Genomic DNA, 12,201 nt, shown 5'->3' with positions numbered 1-12,201 from the left:
AGGAGTCAACACACAGTGGTTTATAGGGGATGGACACTATAGCTCCCTAATGCAGGAGTCAACACACAGTGGTTTATAGGGGATGGACACTATAGCTCCCTGATGCAGGAGTCAACACACAGTGGTTTATAGGGGATGGACACTATAGCTCCCTGATGCAGGAGTCAACACACAGTGGTTTATAGGGGGATGGACACTATAGCTCCCTGATGCAGGAGTCAACACATGGTGGTTTATAGGGGATGGACACTATAGCTCCCTGATGCAGGAGTCAACACACAGTGGTTTATAGGGGGATGGACACTATAGCTCCCTGATACAGGAGTCAACACACAGTGGTTTATAGGGGGATGGACACTATAGCTCCTGATGCAGGAGTCAACACACAGTGGTTTATAGGGGATGGACACTATAGCTCCCTGATGCAGGAGTCAACACACAGTGGTTTATAGGGGATGGACACTATAGCTCCCTGATGCAGGAGTCAACACACAGTGGTTTATAGGGGGATGGACACTATAGCTCCCTGATGCAGGAGTCAACACACGGTGGTTTATAGGGGGATGGACACTATAGCTCCCTGCTGCAGGAGTTAGGGGATGGACACTATAGCTCCCTGATGCAGGAGTCAACACACAATGGTTTATAGGGGGATGGACACTATAGCTCCCTAATGCAGGAGTCAACACACGATGGTTTATAGGGGGATGGACACTATAGCTCCCTAATGCAGGAGTCAACACACAGTGTTTTATAGGGGGATGGACACTATAGCTCCCTGATGCAGGAGTCAACACACGGTGGATGTGGCTCTTGTTAGGATTCAGTGCTGAGAGCTCCGGCCATAGAGATAAGATGTAGTGGTCTGCTAATGGTCCCACCTTCCACATGGTTTCTCCTCGGTGGTGTTGAGTTGGAAGATGTTCTCAAAGTTATAGAGACTGAGCACCTCCTCATTCAGGGTCTCCAGCTCAATACAGCCCTTGAGATTGGGCAGCTGGAGCTGGAGAGGGGGCTGAGAGAAGAACAGAGAGACAGAGATGTTACCGAGGGGGCTGAGAGAAGAACAGAGAGACAGAGATGTTACCGGGGGGCTGAGAGAAGAACAGAGAAACAGAGATGTTACTGATGGGGGCTGAGAGAAGAACAGAGAGACAGAGATGTTACCGAGGGGCTGAGAGAAGAACAGAGAGACAGAGATGTTACTGTGGAGGCTGAGAGAAGAACAGAGAGACAGAGATGTTACTGTGGAGGCTGAGAGAAGGTAGAGAGATATGGGTTACTGAGGGGGCTGAGAGAAGAACAGAGAGACAGAGATGTTACTGTGGAGGCTGAGAGAAGAACAGAGAGACAGAGATGTTACTGAGGGCTGAGAGAAGAACAGAGAGACAGAGATGTTACTGATGGGGTCTGAGAGAAGGTATAGAGAGATATGTGTTACTGAGGGCTGAGAGAAGGTATAGAGAGATATGGGTTACTGAGGGGCTGAAAGAAGGTAGAGAGAGATATGGGTTACTGAGGGGGCTGAAAGAAGGTAGAGAGAGATATGGGTTACTGAGTTGGCTGGGAGAAGGTAGAGAGAGATATGGGTTACTGAGGGGCTGAGAGAAGGTAGAGAGAGATATGGGTTACTGAGGGGGCTGATAGAAGGTAGAGATAGATATGGGTTACTGAGGGGGCTGGGAGAAGGTAGAGAGATATGGGTTACTGAGGGGCTGGGAGAAGGTATGGGTTACTGAGTTGGAGAGAGGTATGGGTTACTGAGGGGCTGAGATGGGAAGGTAGAGAGAGATATGGGTTACTGAGGGGGCTGAGAGAAGGTATAGAGAGATGGGTTATGAGGGGGGGTTACTGAGGGGCTGAGAGAAGGTATAGAGATATATGGGTTACTGAGAGGGCTGAGAGAAGGAATAGAGAGATATGGGTTACTGAGGGGCTGAGAGAAGGAATAGAGAGATATGGGTTACTGAGGGGCTGGGAGAAGGTAGAGAGATATGGGTTACTGAGGGGGCTGAGAGAAGGTAGAGAGAGATATGGGTTACTGAGAAGGCTGAGAGAAGGAATAGAGAGATATGGGTTACTGAGGGGGCTGGGAGAAGGTAGAGAGAGATATGGGTTACTGAGAAGGCTGAGAGAAGGAATAGAGAGATATGGGTTACTGAGAAGGCTGAGAGAAGGTAGAGAGAGATATGGGTTACTGAGAAGGCTGAGAGAAGGAATAGAGAGATATGGGTTACTGAGGGGGCTGGGAGAAGGTATAGAGAGATATGGGTTACTGAGGGGGCTGAGAGAAGGTAGAGAGAGATATGGGTTATTGAGGAGGCTGAGAGAAGGTAGAGAGAGATATGGGTTACTGAGGGGGCTGGGAAAGGAAACATATCTATAAGTTACAAACATTCGATACATAAGGGAGAAAACTATAGCTCGGTCTCCTGTGTGTTTGGTAAACCACTGTCTATCCCCCAACCACAGCTCCCTCTCACAGTGAACGTGTCAGGGTATCCTCCCACGTAGAACACAGTCTCTTCAGTCTGGAGGTTGAGCAGTCCACTATCCCCTCCTGCCTCCACCACAGCCTTGGTCATCCTGGCCTCACTGAGCTCTGAAGACATGGCCATCTGGCCGTACTGAAGGATCCTAGAGAGAAAAAATAGAGAGAGAGAGCGAAAGAGAGAGAGAGAGAGAGAAAGCGAGAGAGGGAGGGAGAGAGAGGGCGGGTTAACATGGTGATGGTGATGACAGATAGTGTAGCTGAAATGACTTGGAATGACCCTCTCGTGATGATCCAGCCTCTTTACAGACTTGAAAGTGCAATTATCGCCCTCTTGGACTATGAGAAATTCCTCTTAATCTAATGGTGAAGACATTGGTTTCTCGAGTGACAACAAATCCAGCCAATGACAGTGGCAGTAGTTACCTTTCCAGGACCACGTTGTTGAAGTCGCCATCTGTTTGGACATCCTCCTGCATCTCCACCTCAGCCGTGTCTCCGCCCACGTTGAACAGCCAGTGCAGTCTCCGCCCCTCCAGCATCATGCCCAGGAACTCATTACTGGACTACAGACAGGAAACACATTATCATTACTGGACTACAGACAGGAAACGGGAAATGCATTATCATTACTGGACTACAGACAGGAGACAGGAAACGCATTATCATTACTGGACTACAGACAGGAAACAGGAAATGCATTATCATTACTGGACTACAGACAGGAAACAGGAAATGCATTATCATTACTGGACTACAGACAGGAAACAGGAAATGCATTATCATTACTGGACTACAGACAGGAAACAGGAAATGCATTATCATTACTGGACTACAGACAGGAAACAGGAAACACATTATCATTACTGGACTATACAGACAGGAAACAGGAAACAGCATAATCATAGAGACCAACAGTGGAGGTGTCATAATACCCATAAAACCTAGCGGTCAAACAGGGAAACGGTTCCAATCGTTTTCCACTATTCATTTGTCCCATAAAGAATGTTAAGAAACACTTAAAATAAGGGCTGTTTTTCGTGTAGGCTTACTCTGGCGTGACGTTCTGATAAGCGTGTAAATCTCTCTCGGACAAGGTGACTTTTATCGATGTTTTCGGCACTATTTACTCTGATTCGAAAATGCTAATTATCATCAAAGTAGACATCATGCAAGACTACAAATCCCAGCATGCTCCTGCACGTCATCTTTAGCTGACATCTTTGCTAACAGGTATTGTGTCAATTTAAAATTTAATTTAAAGAAATGTCGCTAATTTATTCATTGCTACATGTATCTAACACTAGATAGTTAATCCAGATATTCTTACCTCGTCCTCGATTCGTCAGTCTCGGCCCAGAACATCATGGTATTTGTAGTTCTTTATGATAGCCACATTAGCAGCTAATTAGCATTTCATTTTGGGGGGTAAATACAGGTGACTATATTGATAAAAGTCAACCTTGTCCCAGAGAGATTTACACAGTGATCAAAACGTCACGCCGGGGCAAACCTACACGAAACACAGACCTTATTTTAAGTGTTTCTAAAATCCCCTACGGGAAAAATGTATGTTGAAAAAAAACTATTGGAACCATTTCCCTGTTTGACCGCTAGGCTTTATGGGTATTATGACTCATACTGTGGTACTCTATTACTGGACTATAGAATTCCATATTTGATGGTCATTCTTCTAATTCAGTTTCCTAGAAAAATAATACATTACAAACTACACTAGTAATGATACAGGCACTGTCTAATGGTGTACACTGTCTAATGGTATACACTGTCTATTGGTATATACACTGTCTAATGGTATACACTGTCTATTGGTATATACATTGTCTAATGATATATACTGTCTAATGGTATATACTGTCTAATGATATACACTGTCTAATGATATATACTGTCTAATGGTGTACACTGTCTAATGGTATACAGTGTCTAATGGTATATACACTGTCTAATGGTATACACTGTCTATTGGTATATACACTGTCTAATGATATATACTGTCTAATGGTATATACTGTCTAATGGTATACAGTGTCTAATGGTATATACACTGTCTAATGATATATACTGTCTAATGGTATATACTGTCTAATGGTATACACTGTCTAATGGTATATACACTGTCTATTGATATATACTGTCTAATGGTATATACTGTCTAATGGTATACACTGTCTAATGGTATATACACTGTCTATTGATATACACTGTCTAATGGTATACACTGTCTAATGGTATACAGTGTCTAATGGTATATACACTGTCTAATGGTATATACACTGTCTATTGATATACACTGTCTAATGGTATACACTGTCTAATGATATATATACTGTCTAATGGTATATACACTGTCTAATGGTGTACACTGTCTAATGGTATACAGTGTCTAATGGTATATACACTGTCTAATGGTATACACTGTCTAATGGTATACACTGTCTAATGGTATATACTGTCTAATGGTATACACTGTCTAATGATATATATACTGTCTAATGGTATATACACTGTCTAATGGTATACACTGTCTAATGGTATATACACTGTCTAATGGTATACACTGTCTAATGGTATATACACTGTCTAATGGTATATACACTGTCTAATGATATATGCACTGTCTAATGGTATATACACTGTCTAATGGTATATACTGTCTAATTATATACACTGTCTATTGATATACACTGTCTAATGGTATATACTGTCTAATGGTGTATACTGTCTAATGATATATACTGTCTAATGATATATACTGTCTAATGGTATATACATTGTCTAATGATATATACTGTCTAATGATATATACTGTCTAATGGTATATACATTGTCTAATGATATATACTGTCTAATGGTATATACACTGTCTAATGGTATATACACTGTCTAATGGTATATACTGTCTAATGGTATACACTGTCTAATGATATATACTGTCTAATGGTATATACTGTCTAATGGTATATACTGTCTAATGGTATACACTGTCTAATGATATATACTGTCTAATGATATATACTGTCTAATGATATATACTGTCTAATGATATATACACTGTCTAATGATATATACTGTCTAATGGTATATACTGTCTAATGGTATATACTGTCTAATGGTATATACTGTCTAATGGTATATACACTGTCTAATGGTATACACTGTCTAATGATATATACTGTCTAATGATATATACACTGTCTAATGGTATATACACTGTCTAATGGTATATACTGTCTAATGATATATACTGTCTAATGGTATATACTGTCTAATGATATATACTGTCTAATGATATATACTGTCTAATGATATATACACTGTCTAATGATATATACACTGTCTAATGGTATATACACTGTCTAATGGTATATATACTGTCTAATGATATATACACTGTCTAATGATATATAAACTGTCTAATGATATACATTGTCTAATGGTATATACTGTCTAATGATATATACACTGTCTAATGATATATACACTGTCTAATGATATATACACTGTCTAATGATATATACTGTCTAATGGTATATACTGTCTAATGGTATATACACTGTCTAATGATATATACTGTCTAATGGTATATACTGTCTAATGGTATATACTGTCTATTGATATATACACTGTCTAATGGTATACACTGTCTAATGGTATATACTGTCTAATGATATATACACTGTCTAATGGTATATACACTGTCTAATGGTATATACTGTCTAATGGTATATACTGTCTAATGATATATAGTGTCTAATGTTATATACTGTCTAATGATATATACACTGTCTAATGATATACACTGTCTAATGGTATACACTGTCTAATGGTATATATACTGTCTAATGGTATACACTGTCTAATGATATATACACTGTCTAATGATATACACTGTCTAATGGTATATATAGTGGCTAATGGTATATACACTGTCTAATGGTATACACTGTCTAATGATATATACACTGTCTAATGGTATATACTGTCTAATGGTATATACACTGTCTAATGGTATATACACTGTCTAATGGTATATACACTGTCTAATGGTATACACTGTCTAATGGTATATACACTGTCTAATGGTATACACTGTCTAATGATATATACACTGTCTAATGATATATACTGTCTAATGATATATACACTGTCTAATGGTATATACACTGTCTAATGGTATATACACTGTCTAATGGTATACACTGTCTAATGATATATACACTGTCTAATGATATACACTGTCTAATGGTATATATACTGTCTAATGATATATACTGTCTAATGGTATACACTGTCTAATGATATATACACTGTCTAATGATATACACTGTCTAATGATATATACACTGTCTAATGGTATATACACTGTCTAATGGTATACACTGTCTAATGATATATACACTGTCTAATGATATATACACTGTCTAATGATATAATCACTGTCTAATGATAAACACTGTCTAATGATATATACACTGTCTAATGATATAAACACTGTCTAATGATATAAACACTGTCTAATGATATACACTGTCTAATGATATATACACTGTCTAATGATATAAACACTGTCTAATGATATAAACACTGTCTAATGGTATACACTGTCTAATGATATACACTGTCTAATGATATCCTTTCATGAATATGTCATTACATAGGCTTATAAATGTATATAAATGCTTAAAATAAAACGTATATTCAATATTCTCTGTCCCACAGTGTGCGTGGAAGATAAGGTAGTATTTATTATTTTATTTAGTATTTTCGTCTATTTGTATTAAAATAAAATAGAAAGGAATAAACACGAGTTTAATAATAATAATAATAAAATACTAATACTATACTAATAATAATAAAATACTAATACTAATAATAATAAAATACTAATACTATACTATGAATAATAAAATACGAATACTATACTACTAATAATAAAATACTAATACTATACTAATAATAATAAAATACTAATACTATACTACTAATAATACAATACTAATACTATACTACTAATAATAAAATACTAATAATACTACTAATAATAAAATACTATACTATACAATAATAATAAAACACTAATACTATACTAGTAATACATAAAATACTAATACTATACTAATAATAATAAAACACTAATACTATACTAATAATAATAAAATACTAATACTATACTAATAATAATAAAACACTAATACTATACTAATAATAATAAAATACTAATACTATACTAATAATACTAAAATACTAATACTATACTAATAATACTAAAATACTAATACTATACTAATAATACTAAAATACTAATACTATACTAATAATACTAAAATACTAATACTATACTAATAAAATACTAATACTATACTACTAATAATAAAATACTAATACTATACTAATAATAATAAAATACTAATACTATACTAATAATAATAAAATACTTACGTCCTTGTTTCCGAGGTAAAAGACAAACTGTTTGTCTGGTTGGTCCTGTCTGCGGCCGCGTGAGGCCTCGGGCAGGGTGATGTAGAACTTGAGGGAGGTGTAAGCTGCCAGGTCTGCCAGGTTACTGGGGGTCCGCACCTGCACACCTGAGGTCCCGTTGAACTTCACAGGTACGCTCACCTGAGAGGGAGAAAAGAGGAAGTTCAAAACGCCCGTCGTCCATTCCTACGTATGTTGATGTAACCATAGTAGATAGATGTTCTATAATATTTGAGTTTTCAAACAATAACTACACTTAACAGACACATTTGTAGCACATGTATTCCTATTGAGGGCCTGGGTTATGTCTGTCCCGTATGAGCCACCGTACTTTGCTGGCGGCCTATGGGCCTCTGCGATGAGCTGTCTGATCCTGAGGATGTTCTCTGAGATGTTGGGCATCTGGGCTGAGTGGTTCTGCAGCTTGTCCAGCTTCTTCATCAGTATTGGGATGGCCTCGCCCAACATACCCACTGGAGAGACACAAACAGACAGAAAATGTTCTGTCAGTCTAAACCAATCAGACTTAAGCAAATGTTTCTTCATTGAGGAGGTCTGTACACACAGTCAATCCTGATCAGCTTTAATAGCAACATTCAAAATGGAAGACAAGCTAGCGTTCCTGATCTCTGTATGGTGAAACTATAAAGGACCTACTAGTAGTATCTAGTGGTACTACCAGACCTACTGTCTAGTGGTATCTAGTGGTCCTACCAGACCTACTGTCTAGTGGTATCTAGTGGTATCTAGTGGTACTACCAGACCTACTGTCTAGTGGTATCTAGTGGTACTACCAGACCTACTGTCTAGTGGTATCTAGTGGTCCTACCAGACCTACTGTCTAGTGGTATCTAGTGGTCCTACCAGACCTACTGTCTAGTGGTATCTAGTGGTCCTACCAGACCTACTGTCTAGTGGTATCTAGTGGTCCTACCAGACCTACTGTCTAGTGGTATCTAGTGGTCCTACCAGACCTACTGTCTAGTGGTATCTAGTGGTATCTAGTGGTCCTACCAGACCACTGTCTAGTGGTATCTAGTGGTCCTACCAGACCTACTGTCTAGTGGTATCTAGTGGTACTACCAGACCTACTGTCTAGTGGTATCTAGTGGTACTACCAGACCACTGTCTAGTGGTATCTAGTGGTACTACCAGACCTACTGTCTAGTGGTATCTAGTGTCCTACCAGACCTACTGTCTAGTGGTATCCTTCCAGACCTACTGTCTAGTGGTATCTAGTGGTACTACCAGACCTACTGTCTAGTGGTATCTAGTGGTCCTACCAGACCTACTGTCTAGTGGTATCTAGTGGTATCTAGTGGTATCACCAGACCTACTGTCTAGTGGTATCTAGTGGTATCTAGTGGTACTAGTGATATACACTACCAGACCTACTGTCTAGTGGTATCTAGTGGTATCACCAGACCTACTGTCTAGTGGTATCTAGTGGTATCACCAGACCTACTGTCTAGTGGTATCTAGTGGTCCTACCAGACCTACTGTCTAGTGGTATCTAGTGGTCCTACCAGACCTACTGTCTAGTGGTATCTAGTGGTCCTACCAGACCTACTGTCTAGTGGTATCTAGTGGTCCTACCAGACCTACTGTCTAGTGGTATCTAGTGGTACTACCAGACCTACTGTCTAGTGGTATCTAGTGGTACTACCAGACCTACTGTCTAGTGGTATCTAGTGGTACTACCAGACCTACTGTCTAGTGGTATCTAGTGGTCCTACCAGACCTACTGTCTAGTGGTATCTAGTGGTCCTACCAGACCTACTGTCTAGTGGTATCTAGTGGTCCTACCAGACCTACTGTCTAGTGGTGTCTAGTGGCCCTACCAGCCCTACTGTCTAGTGGTATCTAGTGGTCCTACCAGATCTACTGTCTAGTGGTATCTAGTGGTCCTACCAGACCTACTGTCTAGTGGTATCTAGTGGTATCTGGTCCTTCCAGACCTACTGTCTAGTGGTGTCTAGTGGTATCTAGTGGTCCTACCAGACCCACTGTCTAGTGGTATCTAGTGGTCCTACCAGACCTACTGTCTAGTGGTATCTAGTGGTATCTAGTGGTACCAGACCTACTGTCTAGTGGTATCTAGTGGTCCTACCAGACCTACTGTTTAGTGGTGTCTAGTGGTATCTAGTGGTCCTACCAGACCTACTGTCTAGTGGTATCTAGTGGTATCCTATCTAGTGGTATCCTGGTCCTTCCAGACCTACTGTTTAGTGGTGTCTAGTGGTATCTAGTGGTCCTACCAGACCTACTGTCTAGTGGTGTCTAGTGGTATCTAGTAGTATCTAGTGGTATCTAGTGGTCCTACCAGACTTTCTACTGTCTAGTGGTATCTAGTGGTATCTAGTGGTCCTACCAGACCCACTGTCTAGTGGTATCTAGTGGTATCTAGTGGTCCTACCAGACTGTCTAGTGGTATCTAGTGGTCTAGTAGTATCTAGTGGTATCTAGTGGTCCTACCAGACCCACTGTCTAGTGGTATCTAGTGGTATCTAGTGGTATCTAGTGGTCCTTCCAGACCCACTGTCTAGTGGTATCTAGTGGTGTCTAGTGGTATCTAGTGGTATCTAGTGGTATCTAGTGGTCCTTCCAGACCTACTGTTTAGTGGTGTCTAGTGGTATCTAGTGGTCCTACCAGACCTACTGTCTAGTGGTATCTAGTGGTATCTAGTAGTATCTAGTGGTATCTAGTGGTATCTAGTGGTCCTACCAGAACCACTTTCTAGTGGTATCTAGTGGTATCTAGTGGTATCTAGTGGTCCTACCAGACCTACTGTCTAGTGGTATCTAGTGGTATCTAGTGGTATCTAGTGGTCCTACCAGACCCACTGTCTAGTGGTATCTAGTGGTATCTAGTAGTATCTAGTGGTATCTAGTGGTATCTAGTGGTCCTTCCAGACCTACTGTTTAGTGGTATCTAGTGGTATCTAGTGGTCCTACCAGACCTACTGTCTAGTGGTGTCTAGTGGTATCTAGTAGTATCTAGTGGTATCTAGTGGTATCTAGTGGTCCTACCAGACCTACTGTCTAGTGGTATCTAGTGGTATCTAGTAGTATCTAGTGGTATCTAGTGGTCCTACCAGACCCACTGTCTATCTAGTGGTATCTAGTGGTATCTAGTGGTATCTAGTGGTCCTTCCAGACCTACTGTCTAGTGGTGTCTAGTGGTATCTAGTGGTCCTACCAGACCCACTGTCTAGTGGTATCTAGTGGTCCTACCAGAACACTATCTAGTGGTATCTAGTGGTCCTACCAGAACCACTATCTAGTGGTTTCTAGTGGTCCTACCAGACCTACTGTCTAGTGGTATCTAGTGGAATCTAGTGGTCCTACCAGACCTACTGTCTAGTGGTATCTAATGGTATCTAGTGGTCCTACCAGACCTACTGTCTAGTGGTGTCTAGTGGTATCTAGTGGTCCTACCAGACCACTGTCTAGTGGTATCTAGTGGTCCTACCAGAACCACTGTCTAGTGGTATCTAGTGGTATCTAGTGGTCCTACCAGACCTACTGTCTAGTGGCATCTAGTGGTATCTAGTGGTCCTACCAGACCTACTGTCTAGTGGTATCTAGTGGTATCTAGTGGTCCTACCAGACCTACTGTCTAGTGGTATCTAGTGGTATCTAGTGGTCCTACCAGACCTAATGTCTAGTGGTATCTAGTAGTATCTAGTGGTCCTACCAGACCTACTGTCTAGTGGTGTCTAGTGGTATCTAGTGGTCCTACCAGACCTACTGTCTAGTGGTATCTAGTGGTCCTACCAGACCTACTGTCTAGTGGTGTCTAGTGGTATCTAGTGGTCCTACCAGAACCACTGTCTAGTGGTATCTAGTGGTCCTACCAGACCTACTGTCTAGTGGTATCTAGTGGTATCTAGTGGTCCTACCAGACCTACTGTCTACTGGTGTCTAGTGGTCCTACCACACCCACTGTCTAGTGGTATCTAGTGGTCCTACCAGACCTACTGTCTAGTGGTATCTAGTGGTATCTAGTGGTCCTACCAGAACCACTATCTAGTGGTATCTAGTGGTCCTACCAGACCTACTGTTTAGTGGTATCTAGTGGTATCTAGTGGTCCTTCCAGACCTACTGTCTAGTGGTATCTAGTGGTCCTACCAGACCCACTGTCTAGTAGTATCTAGTGGTATCTAGTGGTATCTAGTGGTCCTACCAGAACCACTTTCTAGTGGTA

General features: G+C 40.4%; 1 protein-coding gene across 4 annotated transcripts in view; it reads right to left on the bottom strand.

Moving 5' to 3' along the window:
• Nucleotides 1-12,201, bottom strand: part of lama5 (laminin, alpha 5) — a 418,234-nt gene that overhangs the window by 50,950 nt on the left and 355,083 nt on the right. For 3 of the 4 annotated variants that reach the window (XM_052481311.1, XM_052481313.1, XM_052481314.1), the window contains 4 exons: nucleotides 7,955-8,134; nucleotides 2,918-3,057; nucleotides 2,484-2,637; nucleotides 882-1,015 (listed from right to left, as the gene is read on the bottom strand). In XM_052481311.1, the coding sequence (XP_052337271.1) occupies nucleotides 882-1,015; nucleotides 2,484-2,637; nucleotides 2,918-3,057; nucleotides 7,955-8,134 (608 nt within the window). The remainder of the gene's footprint in view (nucleotides 1-881; nucleotides 1,016-2,483; nucleotides 2,638-2,917; nucleotides 3,058-7,954; nucleotides 8,135-12,201) is intronic. The other variant, XM_052481312.1, reaches the window with a different exon arrangement.

Source organism: Oncorhynchus keta, chromosome 27 (assembly GCF_023373465.1).
Source record: "Oncorhynchus keta strain PuntledgeMale-10-30-2019 chromosome 27, Oket_V2, whole genome shotgun sequence".
NCBI lineage: Eukaryota > Metazoa > Chordata > Actinopteri > Salmoniformes > Salmonidae > Oncorhynchus > Oncorhynchus keta.
Note: the sequence above shows the minus strand (reverse complement) of the source record. Positions and strands in the feature narration are given on the sequence as shown.